Source organism: Sinocyclocheilus anshuiensis, unplaced genomic scaffold (assembly GCF_001515605.1).
Source record: "Sinocyclocheilus anshuiensis isolate Anshui unplaced genomic scaffold, SAMN03320099.WGS_v1.1 scaffold1079, whole genome shotgun sequence".
NCBI lineage: Eukaryota > Metazoa > Chordata > Actinopteri > Cypriniformes > Cyprinidae > Sinocyclocheilus > Sinocyclocheilus anshuiensis.
This window is the reverse complement of record NW_015548207.1, coordinates 2,715,642-2,730,842: the sequence shown is the minus strand read 5'-3', so window position 1 is coordinate 2,730,842 and position 15,201 is coordinate 2,715,642. Positions and strand designations below refer to the sequence as shown.

The 15,201-nt window shown below is 34.9% G+C and overlaps 1 protein-coding gene and 1 long non-coding RNA gene across 7 annotated transcripts in view; both read left to right on the top strand.

The window, feature by feature from the left end:
* LOC107653633 (dual specificity protein phosphatase CDC14A-like) overlaps nucleotides 1-15,201 on the top strand; it is a 60,121-nt gene that overhangs the window by 29,267 nt on the left and 15,653 nt on the right. For all 6 annotated transcript variants that reach the window (XR_001630248.1, XM_016440407.1, XM_016440405.1 and 3 more), the window contains exons 6-12: nucleotides 87-153; nucleotides 7,200-7,262; nucleotides 7,790-7,877; nucleotides 8,916-9,146; nucleotides 9,527-9,665; nucleotides 10,342-10,495; nucleotides 11,635-11,735. Coding sequence is in view for 5 of the 6 variants with exons in the window: in XM_016440407.1 (XP_016295893.1) it covers nucleotides 87-153; nucleotides 7,200-7,262; nucleotides 7,790-7,877; nucleotides 8,916-9,146; nucleotides 9,527-9,665; nucleotides 10,342-10,495; nucleotides 11,635-11,735 (843 nt within the window). In the remaining variant the exon portion in view is untranslated. The remainder of the gene's footprint in view (nucleotides 1-86; nucleotides 154-7,199; nucleotides 7,263-7,789; nucleotides 7,878-8,915; nucleotides 9,147-9,526; nucleotides 9,666-10,341; nucleotides 10,496-11,634; nucleotides 11,736-15,201) is intronic.
* LOC107653635 (uncharacterized) lies at nucleotides 1,170-1,742 on the top strand. Its single transcript, XR_001630249.1, has 3 exons — nucleotides 1,170-1,199; nucleotides 1,416-1,493; nucleotides 1,588-1,742. It is a non-coding gene; the product is annotated as an uncharacterized LOC107653635 (long non-coding RNA).

The window sequence follows — 15,201 nt, the reverse complement described above, 5'->3', positions numbered from 1 at the left end:
TTTATATTCCTGTGGGTGTTTCTTTTTTATTATATTGTGTGAATACACCCACGCAATTTTAACATGCCTTCTCTTTTCTCTTTCAGGGATGCTTCATTTGGGAATTGCACATACAACCTGACAGTTCTCGACTGCTTGCAAGGCATTAGGAAGGTGAGATGTACACTGTAGTACTATACAAATATTTTAACCTCACCATATTATATATAATATTTAATGTATTATTTCACAAAATATAAAATAAAATATTTATAATATTTCCACAATTAAAAAATGAATTAGAAAAAAATAAATAAATAAATAAATAAATAAATATATATATATATATAGACATTTTAAATTTTTATTATTATCATCAAGCTAATTTGATAAGTAATGTTTTATTTTCTAATAACTAATGCAAATTCATCCGTCAGACTACATTAGCAAGAAAGATTTGGGTTTACGTGTTTCAGCGCTCAAGAATACGCACAATCCTGGATTATACCCATAGATACTAATAGACTGCTTAATCCTTCTTGGACAGTCAGCATGAGACTGGAAACCTGTACATTAGGCAAGGAACATTTGTGTCTACGTGTTGGAAAAAGTGCTTCAGGCAGGTTATGCTGCTGATGGCTTATATAACACAACAAGTGTCTTCAGTTTGAGCTGCAGGGGTAATGAATCTCTCTTCAGGCCCCTATTGTACAGTCTTTCTCTGACTGTCTGTTTGCAGGTGTGAGAGTGTGTGAGCTGAAGACTTTCTTGATGACAGCTTTTTTGTGTCTTTGTTCAAATAGGCAGTCAGTTTTTTGGTGTATCTGCCTCAAATACATTTTGTTTTGTATTCTTAACAGCAAAAGGCTACTTGAAATGAACAAACCAGATCAATATTTGTTTTGAAATCCAATTACAGTATGATTTCTTAGGTGGGGATTTTTTCCCCGTTTTTCCTACCAATCAAAAGTTTGAGGTCAAAAGAAATTAGTATTTGTTTTTTTTTTCAGCAAAGATGCATTAAATTTAGCAAAAATGGCAGTAAAGAACATTTATAAAAGCCTTCTATTTCAAATTCTTTCTTTTAGAATCTTTGGTTTGCACAAATTTTGTAACAGCACAACTGTTTTCAGCGTTGATAATGGTAATACATTTTTCTTGAGCAGCAAACCAGCATATTAGATATGATTTCTGATGAGTTTGGCTTTTTACTGCCCGCAGTGAGTAAAAATGATATTTATTACTATATTTAATATCACACTCCAAACTCGCTCGCTTAGAATCAAAGATGTTGTTTGACTGTCATTGAAACAAACCTTCTGTCTTCAAGATTGTATGAAGTCAACACGCATACAGAGATCTCAGACACATTTACAGCATATTCACATATTTGGTTGTATATTTTGATGCTAAGGTGGAATGTTATTTCTCCATAGTATTTTGTGGGTAAAGGATGGATTGATGGGATGAATAAAGAGCAAGCCATAAAGGGCCTGACCCTCACATATCCTGATGTAAGTCACAACTCAACACAATGCACATTTACATTACGTAGCTTACGTGTGTTTTTCTTTGAATCCTGTGTGCTTTGACTGTTACTCCCATCAGCCCAGGGATCGATGGATCGTTGATCTGGTGGCGAACGAGTACCTGGGCGACACAAGAGATCCCATTCAAGTCCGAGACATTTACAGAGAGATGATGGGCGACGTGATGTTCAACATCCCTGCCCTCCAACTGGCAAAATACCACAGCGGTGAGACGCAGTCAATTATTCATTTATTCATATTGGACCATTGCAACTGTGTGGGAAGAAGGGTTTCATAATATTTAAGAAACAAAGAATTTTTAATTCTGATTATATTACGTACTTTATTAAATTGAAATTTTAGCATTAAATTATTTATACATACACACTACAGGTCAAACGTTTGGAATAATTACTAAAATTCTCTTATGCTCACCAAGGCAAAATGCAGTAATAACAGTAATATTGTGAAATACTATTACAATTTGAAAGGAACTGTTTTCTTTTGTAATATATTTTAAAATGCAATTGTTTCCTGCGACGCAAAGCTGAATTTTCAGCATCATTCAGTGTCACATGATCCTTCAGAAATCATTCTAATATTTTAATTTGCTGCTCAAAAAACATTTATTATTATTGTTATTATAATTAGTAGTAGTAGTAGTACTATTAACGCTTAAAACAGTTGTAGCGCTTCATAATTTTGTGGAATATGGGAAGCAAGAGTTAAAATAAATAAATAATACTTTCATTCAGCATTAAATTGACAAACAGTGACAGTAAAGACATTTATGTGACAAAATATTTCTACTTCAAAATGCTGTTTTTCTCAACTTTCATCAAAGATCCTGAAAATTTATCATGATTTCCACCAAAATATTAAGCAGCAAAAACTGTTTTAAACATAAAAATAATAATAATAATAATTGAGGACCATTAATAATTAAACAGCATAAGCATATTAGACTGATTTCTGAAGGATCATGTGACACTGAAGACTGGAGTAATGATGCTAAAAATTCAGCTTTGCATCACATGAATAAATTGTATTTTTTTAAATATATTCAAATAAAAAAGTTATATATCCCTCTACCGCATGGTGTAGCCATATGGCAACATACTCTTATTTCTGAGGAAAAATATTAATTATAAGTAAGCTTACACTTATTCTAAGTTAGATCCACTATTGTATGCTGTTGCCGTATGGCAACATATCATAAAGTACCTTAAAATAATATTTTTTTCAATTTTTTTTTTTACAGCACTTCAAGTTAAGCCATTCTTAGAAAAGAAAAAGATTCAAATATTTTTTTCTATAGGTCTATCATAATGCGTGCGGTAGAGGGTTAAAATTGTAATAATATTTTACAATATTCTTGTTTTTACTGTGTTTTTGATCTAATAAATGCAGACTTAATGAGCATAAGAGACTACTTATAAAAATGCTTAAAAATCTTACTGACCCCAGACTTTTAACATAATGCAAAGTGTGCAAAATTGTCTGGAGCTGTCTGAATACTCCCTTTTTTTTATATTTTCAATTGAGACATTTTAAAAACATCTCATAACCTGTATAATCAGTCTTCATTGCAGTTTGGAAAGAATGTCACTCCAGACTCTTTCTAGGCCCTGTCAAAACAAACATTGCTGTGTAATAAGGTATTTCTATTCAGTTCTTTGCACAAAGTTGTCAAACTAGCTGGCAGGTAAATAGTGTTCACGTGAGTAACTCAGCAACAGCCAAACACGTCTGCAGGTATCGATGTGTCTTCAGCTTGACCCGCCAGAAAGACTTGTTAAACACGTACAGCGTGCATTCTTGAGTGCATTACTACATGCTTGTCATTCAAAAAAAAAAAAACGTCCTTTACGCTACATAAACTCTCTTTTCATTCAGCCTACGTCAAAGAAAAACAGCAGCATCATCCAACAGCATACTCATCCCTCCTTAACTATTGCTTATTAAATATTTTGTATTTTTGTATTTTTCTGTCTTTAAAACATTCTTCATCCTTTTAAAACGTTACATTTTCAAGACCTTTGGGCCCTCATGTCATCCTGTGCTTTGCTGTTAAGATGGTAGTTGTAGACGTATGTGACAGTTTTATCAGTACCTTCCTTCTGGCTCTAATTAACAGCTTGTTTTAACAGCTTCTTAATTGCACGAGTCACACACAGCATCTGTGAGTGTGATAAACACTGAATCCTGTTAATGATCAAATCACCACTGCTGCCTCTCTCCAGGCTGCCAAAGAGGAGGAAATGCCCTGTTTGCCAACATGAGAGCTGTTCTTTTGTTTTTGGGTTTGCCTAATGGTTAAACATCTGGACTGGTAACCAAAATGTTATAGGTTCAAACCCCACAGAGAGCTATCTTTTAAAGTTAACATGAAATTTACCACAATTTTACCGGGAGGCAACTGTAGCTAAATCTCCATTTTTCTTGTCATTGTGACTTTACATTCCACAATGTGACTTTGTAACTCACAATTTTACTTTTTCCATTGCAAATTTGTTTCTTGTAATAATGACTTTAGTTTCAAAAATTCAGTCACACTGAGTTATGAAGTTGCAAATTGTGAGAAAAAATGTAAGAAATAAAGTTGTAATTACGAGAAATAATGGACTTTCTCATAAATGCAAATGTTTTTCTTAATTGTGACAAAATGAAATCGCAATTATGGGGAAAAAATGGCAAATCATTCTAAATTATAACTCACAATTGTGACTCGCAATATCACAATTTTTGGAAAGTTCTCATGTTTTTGTGACACGAACCTGCAATTATGAGTAAAAAGTTGCAAATTGTCAGAAACAAAGTCAGATGTCACATTGTGAGAAGTCCTCATAAGTGCAAACTTGGTTCTCGTAATTGTGTGTTTCTCATATTTGTGATCTCACTAGCACAATTTTTGGATATGAAGTCACATTGTGAGATATGGAGTCGCAGCTATGAGGAAAACGTTGCAAATTGTCCGAAACAATACAGCAGTGAGGAAAAGTTAGGACAAACAATTATAACTTTTCTCGCAATTGTGACTATCTCCAAAAAATACAATATTTAGATAGTCAATTTGTCCAAGATACAAAGTCGCGATTGAGGAAGATTGTGTGAGATATGAAGTTGCAATTATAAGGAAAAAGTTGCAAACAGTCTAGAAACAATGTTAGATGTCACATTGTGAGAAATAGTCACAATTTCGAGAAACTATTATTTTTCCGCATAATTGCAGACTTGTTTCTCATAATTGTGACTGTCTCACAATATCGTAGTTTTTGAAATGAAGTCGCAATTATGAGGAAAATGTTTCAAATTGTCAGAAACGATGTAGCAATTGTGAAGTGTCACATTGGGAGAAAAATTCGGAATTACAAAAAACTATTTTAACTTTTCTCACAATATTGCAATTTTTGGATAGACACATTGTAGGAGATGAAATCACAGTTGTAAGGAGCAAGTTGCAAACTGTAAGAAGCAATATAGCAATTGTGAGATGTTGCACTGTGAGAGAGTCGCAGTTACGAGAAACATTAACTTTTTCTCGTAATTGCGACTTAATATCTCATGTATTAAACTGTATGTGTAATATGTAATTACTCCCTCTAAAACACACCAGTAGCTATTTGGACATTGTTTAGGCTACTTTTTTGAAAGCTAACCACGTTTTATCTTCAAGCTTTTTACCTGAAGCGATTTCTAATACGCTACTACAGTGACAATCCTCCCTGGAGCATCCCGAGGTTAGTGTCTCAATCAATGACACCGTGAAGATTGCTAGATTACCAGCCCAGATCTTTAACCAGTAGGCTCCACCATTACCACTGCAAGGGTAAAACGAGGAGACTTGAGAGTTAGGCCATGTTGGTAGTAATTAAGCGCAGCTCGTCCACACCGTCCGTTGACGCTGCAGAAGAGGATTGCTGCTGTAAGCTCTTCGTCCAGTCAGCTGTGGAGGGGAGGAGGGCGGCTGGACTCATTCGATTAAACCTGACCAGGAACAGTTACATAACCACAGCCTGAGAGCGAGACGGCTCACTGTATCAGATGCACACACATATTTCGCTTCACCCAGATGGAGTAAACAGACACGGCTGCCTGTTGTACGTCTGCACGTGTGGACTTCAGTGTGAATTGTTTGTAAAAAAAAAAAAAAAAGTTATAAAGTTTCATACCTTAACACGCTTCGCTGATTGGTCCGTTAGCGTGATGTAACTTTGCCAGCTTGCGATAATCACTCACCTGCTGTGCCCTCTATCAGCCTTGATTAGGTTTTGACTGTCTGGTGCAACCCTGCAGCTCAGGACAGCAATGTTTCACGGTTGGATGGTTGCAGTGACAGTTTCTCAGTCGTCTGTTTCCATACTGCTTCTGATAGGTGCACAAAATAAACAGACTACAACAATCTCTCCTTATGATGGCTGTCATCTTGAGGTCATGTGACTAGACGAACCCCATTCTTGAAATGTGGTAACGCATGGTCATTCTGAGATTTTATTTATATATATATATACATCAGGAAGGGGGCCAACACTTTTTCACACCACTGTATGTATGTGTATATATTTGCCAAAAACAAAAATAAATTTTATTTAAAATAAAGGTATTATTATTATATTTGTAACAATTTTTCTAAACTATAATTTTTTTCCTCACAGAAAAAGAATAGTGAAGAAAAAGTTACAAAATAATATAATAATATACATATTATATAATATGATTATAATAACACTATGCATTTTATGTTATTATGTGTATATATAAATATATTTTTAAAAAGTGAAGAGAAAAAATATATTTAAAACAACGTATTTTACTATTCATATATTATTATTATTATTATGTATAATATATTATTTAAAAATACTTTTACAAATATTAAATTATATACATTTTTAAAATGTCTGTCTTTGAAAAATTCTTGATTTTATATTTATATCTATTTAATACATATTCATAATTTGTTGAGCTTTTTTTTTTCTTTACAAAACATTAAATGTAAATGTACAAAATTGGACAAGTGGTCCATCCAAATGTTGAGCTGTTCTTGCTTGACATGTTTGCCTTTGAACTTGGATCCCTACAATGACGAAAAGCAGCAACTACACTGAAAGTGAAGAAAACTGTTTGTCACTCCATATTTTCTCTGAATCTGAACACAGATGAGCTAAACATAATTAATAGTTAAGAGACTCAATTTCAGTCAGTTTTTACAGTATTGTTACTGCCTTTTGCATAGCAGAATAAGGTATCAGTAACAGAGAACCTTTGCTTTTGCATGATGCTGCATCCACTGCCATTATACAGCATTATAAAGTCCGATATTACTGCCATATTAGTTATTAACAAAGTGAGTAGAGTCAGCAAAACAAAAACATCACTTTGTACGATTTTAACCAGTCTTGTCAGAGGCAGACGTGTCCGTGAGAAGCAGAAACCAGACACTCCATTAGACGTGGCCCCCATCGCTCTCTGCTACAGCTTATCGACTCGTGTGCCTTTTTCCTTAATCGACTTCCCCCGCAGCTCTTCACTGAGCACCAGACAGACCGCTTCAGCCCCATTACACTGACTAATTGGTTAAACAATCAGATGGATAAAGGATTTTTTTGTGACTTTCAGGTGAAATCCACAGTATGAATGCACATGTTTGCAGTTAGCATATGACTAATGCTTATAAACTTTGTTTTTCAGGCCCTTCAACACGGATTCTTGAACTTTGAGACGTTCGACGTAAATGAGTATGAACATTACGAGGTAATGATGCCCCATCGTTATTAAATGCTCATTAGGCGAACCAGCATGCAATGTTTTACCCAGAATTCTGTTCATTGCTCCTCAAGCCGGTTACGTAATCATGTTTATTCCACCAGGAACCAAAGACATTTTAACCTAATGATAATCTCGGCTTGTTCAATTTGATTTAAATCGCACACATTGTGTGCAGCTCGCTGAAGTCAACGTGATTATACATCGCCTACCTGTGTTTGTAATCTCAGCTGTTATTTAGACAATCGCTGGAACAATTCATGCCAAATGATCATTCAGTTGATTTGTCCTCTAGTATCATGTAAATTTTCCAGCTTGTGGTAATCCGTCACCCGCTGTGCCCTCCGCTTTGTTCAGGACAGCACAACTCACCCATCTTAAAACATACTCCATCGGCTGTAATACAAACCTTCCTGCCTCAGTTCTGTGTTTTGTTCTTTTTCCCTAAATCTTTATTCTTTTCCATCCCTTTTTAACATATTTTCTCTCTCTAATTTTCTTTTTTTGCCCTTCAGCGGGTTGAGAACGGAGATCTGAACTGGATCATCCCAGGCAAACTTCTCGCTTTCAGTGGGCCGCATCCGAAAAGTAAAATAGAGAACGGTAAGGTTGCTTGCCATCCTTTAGCCGAATGTTGTATTAATTTAAGCACTCTGACATGATGTTTGATGTAATTCAATTATGTGACAGTAGAGGGCACCCTTGTTATAATAAACACTGATGTCTCAGATTCACACACATAGAACTAGAGAGTGCAACATTAGATATTAGATATCATGATAAAAGTAGTAGAGCAAATGGTTCAATTAGGGTTCATAGGGATTTAAGTCCTTCATCCTAAACATAAAACTTTTTTTTTTTTCATTGCATGTGTATGGATGTACTTCCTTTTTGTGACAGGTTAATGGGAAGTTTATTGTATATTTAAATATTTGGAATAATTATTTCCCATATTATATCTAAATATGGGAATTATATTATGTACTTAATATTTATAAATTTATAAATATTAAATGCCATTTTAAATAAATATAGAATTTTCCATATTATGTTTAAATATGGGAAATATTATAAATGTAATTATATATATTTAAATTTTTTTTTAATTTAAAATATGTGATTTTAAATTAATATATGTATTTAATAAACATATTTCTTAAATTATTATTTCCCATATTATATATAATAATATGGGAAATATTTTACATATTTAATTATATATGTATTTATTGTATTTTATTCAAAATATGTAATTTTAATACACATATAAAAAAAACATTTAATTATTTACCATATATCTAAATATAGGAAATATATATTAAATGTATATTTATTTACATAATTTTATTTTTAAAAATATATTTTTAAATAAACTTTTTCTTCTCTTGCATGGCAGTTTAATTGGGTGATTTGTTATATATTCACTAAATAAATGTTTATATTTATTTATTATAACTTAAATATTTATTGATTGCCGTTTTATAGCAAAAAATATGTAAAAACTGTAAATTTTTATTTATGTGTTTGTGTGTATATGTGTGTGTGTGTGTATATATATACGTGTGTGTGTATATATGTGTATACACACACACACACACACACACACACACACAATTGTACTCTTGTTCTCGTGTGTGGCAGGTTACCCTCTACATGCCCCCGAGGCTTATTTCCCATATTTCCGCAAGCACGACGTCACCACCATAGTACGCCTCAACAAGAATATCTATGATGCCAAGCGCTTCACAGATGCCGGTTTCGACCATTACGACCTGTTCTTCGTGGACGGCAGCACGCCCAGCGACGTCATCACCCGCCGCTTCCTGCACGTCTGCGAAAGCACGGATGGAGCGGTGGCGGTTCACTGCAAGGGTGAGATGCCACTTAAATCAAAGACATGGAAATACGGCCACACAAATGACAGCGTCGCCTCATTGACATACTTATTTTGTGCAAAAAGAGGATAATTGTTGTCAAAATGGCTTTGTTTTTATGTAGCATTAAACATTAAAATGCCCTATTATTGAGGTCAGACTCAAAGATAAAAGGTTTTCTGTAGTTTGATTTCACAGGAACTGAAAGCGAACCAAAACGTTCATTAATGTTATGGTAATGTGGTCTTAAGATACCTTAGAATTGCATGAATGAGCCCCTAAAAATTTTTTTTTAAGAGCAGTTAGTTTTTAATAGATAATTTTCTATAATAATACATGTATTTTAAACACCTAACACCTTTTTCCAACAAATCACAGCGGGTTTGGGCCGGACGGGGACTCTGATTGGCTGCTACCTGATGAAGCACCACCGCTTCACGCCTGCCGAAGCCATCGCTTGGATCCGCATATCCAGACCCGGCTCTATTATTGGACCCCAGCAGCATTACCTAGAAGAGTAAGTCCCAAAATTGACCCACAATGCACCACTTTTGGGCTCTTCACAACTTCTTGAGACTTTTTTCCTCTTTTTATTGTTCATTACATTTACATAATGTCGACAAGTGCTCTAACTTTGGCTCATAGTCGTGTATTTTCAAAAGCGTAAGAGCGTTTTTCAAGAGCGCACTCCTTCGCTGAGCAGATCAGGAAGGTCAGCAGATGTTCCAGATCTGGCTGAATCATCCAACTCTGGCTTGGGAAAAGGAGTGTACTTTGAGTCTGATTCAGTGTTCGTATATCAGTAAGGCCTTTCGTGCACCATATAGTTAGACCATGGTTCACTTCTGTCATGTCTGAGTTAAAACAGAGCACTGGTCATGTGAAGGCCAGTTGAAGCTAATCTCTCAAGTGTTTTGTTGGGCTGACACGATGCTGCGGACCGCAGCATAAGAGAATGCCCACTGCGGGACAGATGAACGTTATCTTCAGGCATATTTTCCTCCTTAGGCCATTGTGAGACGTGTGAGATTCCGTTCCTGCGGGCTGGACACAAAGTATCCGTTATCTGGCATTGGCATTGAATGAATGGTTCGGTCTGAGACCAGATTTCTTCCCATACGTCTGAATTATTTGTGCAAAACAAGATATGCACAGGACATTGATGGGGGACTGTACTCTTTGTACCTGTACAGGAAGCAGACGAGTCTCTGGGCGCATGGAGATATTCACCGCTCCAAGCAGCGGCAGTATGAGGACAGATCTGTGCCTCACCTCATCTCCAGTATGGACAACCTCTCCATCAGCACCTCCATCTTTAAATCACACAGCTTGGACCGTATGGAGGAGGTGAGGCCTGCTGGGCCATTTTTTTACATTTAAATTAGGGATGCATAATTTGACAGTACCATATCAATTATCGGCCGATATATTAGGGATTTTTAATTTATTGCAGTGGTTGATAATGGGTATTTAATTGTTTATGCTCATTTCAGTATGTAAATTGTTATGATGCCTAAATTCACTTGTAGCATTTAAAACGAATGTAGTTTTTTGTTTACATCTTAAATTAGTGTGTGTATTTGTCTAAATACATATATATTTTTTAATTGAATTAAATATATTTACAGTTATATGTATATGTTCTCTATAAAGTATTATATATAGTAACTGAAATCAATATTCAAAATAAAAAAGAAATTCATAATAATAACTCAAATTTGTGGAGTAGTGGAGCACTTTTTATTGTGGATGGATGCACTTTTTTGGGCTTCAAAATCTCGACCCCCATTCAATGCCATTATAAAGCATGGAAGAGCCAGAACATTTTTAATATAATTCCGATTGCAAGAGAGTCATATACACCTAGGATGGCTTGAAGGTGAGTAAATCATGGGGTAATTTTCATTTTTGAGTGAGCTATCTCTTTCAACATCAACAATTTATCGGTTATCAGCCATAACATGAAAATATTTATCACCAGAAAAAAATACTGGCCAGAAAATGTATCACCTTTATTTATTTATCACCCTAGAAATATTGGCCAAAATTTTAATATCAGTATTTTACTACTTTAAATCAATGTTTTAATGGTTATACACTGAGGAAAAAATATACATAAATATAATAAAGTATATTTATGTAAAATAAAATATAATAATATATAAAATATACATCATAATATAAAATAAATGTGTACATAATTATGAAACATTTATATAAATTAACAAAAAAAAAACATAAAAAAAATGTATTGTCACCAATATACTGTGCATGCATACTGTAAATCAGATTTTTACATAATTATGAAACATTTATATAAATTAACAAAAAAAAAACATTAAAAAAATGTATTGTCACCAATATACTGTGCATGCATACTGTAAATCAGATTTTAGACCTTTGTAATAATTATTAAAAGTGAAATAATCAATTCACACCTTATGTCAATTATGTCAGACGTTTACATGTTCTCTAACTCTCAACAGAACGATTATGCGGAGAACGATCTCGTTATGACGCAAGGAGACAAATTGCGTGCCTTAAAGGGTCGACGGCAACCGAGGTCTGCGACCACCGGAGCCATAAGGTAAAACGCCATTCCTCTGGTCTTCTGTAGGAAAATCAAATCGTTAATAGGTTTAACTATAGCACAACCTGCAATAGCGCCCCCTGTGGCCACACTGAGAATGCAACTCTACTTGTTGCATTATAAATTGCGTTAGGAGGCATTTCTTGATGCAGTATTCTATTCTGGGCCGTAATCTCAACTTGGACATAAAAAGCAAGACCGATATCGCATCTTCTATTCAGGTCTTCATATACACACCGTGATGAGCCACATTACATAAATGACACCCATTCCTTCCGTTCTTGAATGAAGCCTTTTATCACGACTCTTTCAACTTCCATTAGCTATTAGCTAAGTGAAGAGCTAAATGACGCCAGGCCACGGTTACTGTTTCCAGTCCACTCTTAAATGCGAGACACAGAGCTGAAATAAATACAAAAGAACACAGCACTGATGTACCAGGCGCAGAGCTGGTTGGCATAGTAACATGGTGTCTTGGAGAGATGCTTTCCCTGTACCTCAGGATAGGCGGACCCTCAAGAAACATTCTGCTTTCTGCTATTATATCGCTGATTTTAAGACTCCTGAGTTTGAAATGGAACACAAGCATACTGCTAATTGCTTACTATGCAGTGTATGCATGTATACTGTGTACTGTTTTTGTGAAAATAGTATGCACAACATTTTAAGCTAATTTATGCTACTTTGCATGCTTAATTCAGCAACCAGAGTTCAGTTATTACCTCACATAGGGCATTTAGTAGATCATTTGGGTATAACGCATACTAAAAATACATATACTTTGCCCAGTATGCATACTACATACTAATTTGTTTAGTTTGCATGCTTAGTTTGAAAAGGAATACTAGCATACTGCTTATTACATACAATGCAGTGTATAATGTATACTGTGTACTATTTTTAGAAATAGTATACAAAGTATTTAAAATGTGATCTTACTAATTTAGGTGTAGCTGAGTTCTATTACCTCAGAGATTTGATTATTATCCATTTGTAATGCAAATTTATGTAGAAATGCCATTTCTATATTCTTAATAAATCATTAAATGAAATAGTCTTTTTAAGGCAATTGAAAATTGTGGTTTATATACTGCACAGTTTAACTAGTAGTAGTACTAGATGATCTGGGTATTTAATGCATACTAAAAATAAACACACTGTGCACAGTATGCATACTGCATACTAATCCAGTTTAAAAATGGCTTAATGTTTAGTTTTAATGCTGAGTTTGACTACTAGCAGATTGGTTATTGCATGCTATGCAGTGTAAAATGCATACTGTGTACTGTTTTTAATAAAATAGTATGCAAAGTATTTTAAACATAATGTCACTACTTTGTGCAACTATTACCTCAGAAATATATATTTTTCATTTATCCTTTATTTAGCCAGGAGAATCCCATTGAGACTTCACAATCTCTTCTTCAGGGAGACCTGGTCCAATATGCAGAAATTTATGTAGGATGTCATTTGTATATATTGCATTGTGAGATACAGTATTTTGTAGTAATATATAGTGTGCTCTGCTTGTATACAGCACAGTTTGCAAATGTAGTGGACAATCTGGTTATTTAATGCATACTAAAAATACACATACTGTGCAAAGTATGCATACTACATACTAATTTTGTTTAAAATGTTAGTTTAAATCATAGACTGTATAAAAACATGGACGTAGTGTCCGTGACGTCACGCGTAGATTTCCGAAGAGCGTTTTTGAAGCTCAAAATTGGGCGGAGGCGGCCGTCGCCATCTTGGCAGCGCATCACTCCCGGATAATCAAAAATAGGCAAAGAGGCAGGAGCAGGTTGCTGAAGCCACGCCCACCTAGCTCAACGGTGGTGACAGCAGCGGCAATCCACCTGTCACTCAAGTGACCACGCCCTTAATTATGCAGAACTTTAAGGTTTAATATAATTGAAACGGATGAGTTGTAAAAAAAAATTCACCCCCCTCACAGTTGTCATCAAGGGCAAAATTAGCTATATAGACCAAAATAATTTTTTGAACCAGGCTGTAAACATGTTTTTTTCTGCTGTAAATTTGGGCATTTTAACATGGGCAGTCTATGGGATTGACTCCTTTTAGCAGCCAGCCTCTAGCGGCCAGTCAATGAATTACAGTTTAAGTCACTTCCTTGTTGGCTTCACGAGAGAGAGGGGGAGGTTGCCGCTTGGTTTAAATGCTAGTTTTAAATTGATTGCTTATTGTATACTGTGCAGTTTATAATGTATACTTGTGCTATTTTTTAGAAAAATGGTATGCTCAACATTTTAAACATGACTTCACTACTTTGTATGCAACTAGAATCCTCATGTTACCTCAGAAATATGATTATTCTAGAAATGTCTTTTCTGTACGTAAATCATTTGTAAAAGGCAATTAAAAATTGTGGGTTATTGATTTCAATTCATTTATCATACTATAATTTGAAGATAAAGTTTAGCACATTGCATTGTGGGATATAGTGTTCCACACCGTGTGCTCTGCTTGTATACAGCACAGTTTAGCAAATGTAGTAGATAATCTAGGTATCAATTGCATACTAAATATGTACATAGTGTGCACATTATGCATACTACATACTAATTTCTTTCAAAATTAGTATGTTAGGGATGCACCAGTATCGGTATCGGGCCCGATACTGAGCTGATTTAAGTAGGGATGCACTGATACCGACTCGTTAAAATGCCCCGATACCAAACGCCGATACCACACAGCATGCGATAAGTGCCGTATTCAGACAAAGAAACACTGACAACATGCAACAGACAGCAGAATGGTTATTAGAGATTAAGGATGTCTACGAAGTATATGTATGCAATTAATATAATGTTAAAATTCAGTATTAACGACTGTATAGCTGACGTGTGCCAGCTGATAAGCAAAGCACGCAGAGTGGGTTGAGCGCGCAGCGGCGCACATGAGCAAGCTTGTCGAGTTAATTGGCATACACGACTTTCTGGCGAAAGTGAATCTAGCAGCCTGTGTAATATAAATCGCAGCACGTTTCAGATGAAAAGAAAACGTGACTTCTATTTCTGAAAATATCACAGTTAGGATAATTATAACGAGTGGTTCCCTGCATTATTACAGCAAAGCGTGTGATTACAGTACTAAGCCGCTGCAATGGAGCAGCTCTAATGCTATTAAATTAAAGATGTACCACAGAGCAAAAAATGAACAGTGAAAGTAACAAAAACTTGTAAAATACATTTTAATGGGCATAATTAAGTGTGAAAATAACCGAAGGATATACAGTCAAACCAAAAATTATACAGAGACCAGATATAATTTTTGATATTTTTTTTACTAGTGGGTGCAGGACACTATAGTTCATTGATGTAAGTGAGGATAGCAAAATAAAGTAAACTGTGACAAATTATACCCAAAAATTCTTCACACAATGGACTACTATTAAAACTGATACAAATTTGGGACCAAAAATTATTCAGACCGAGTC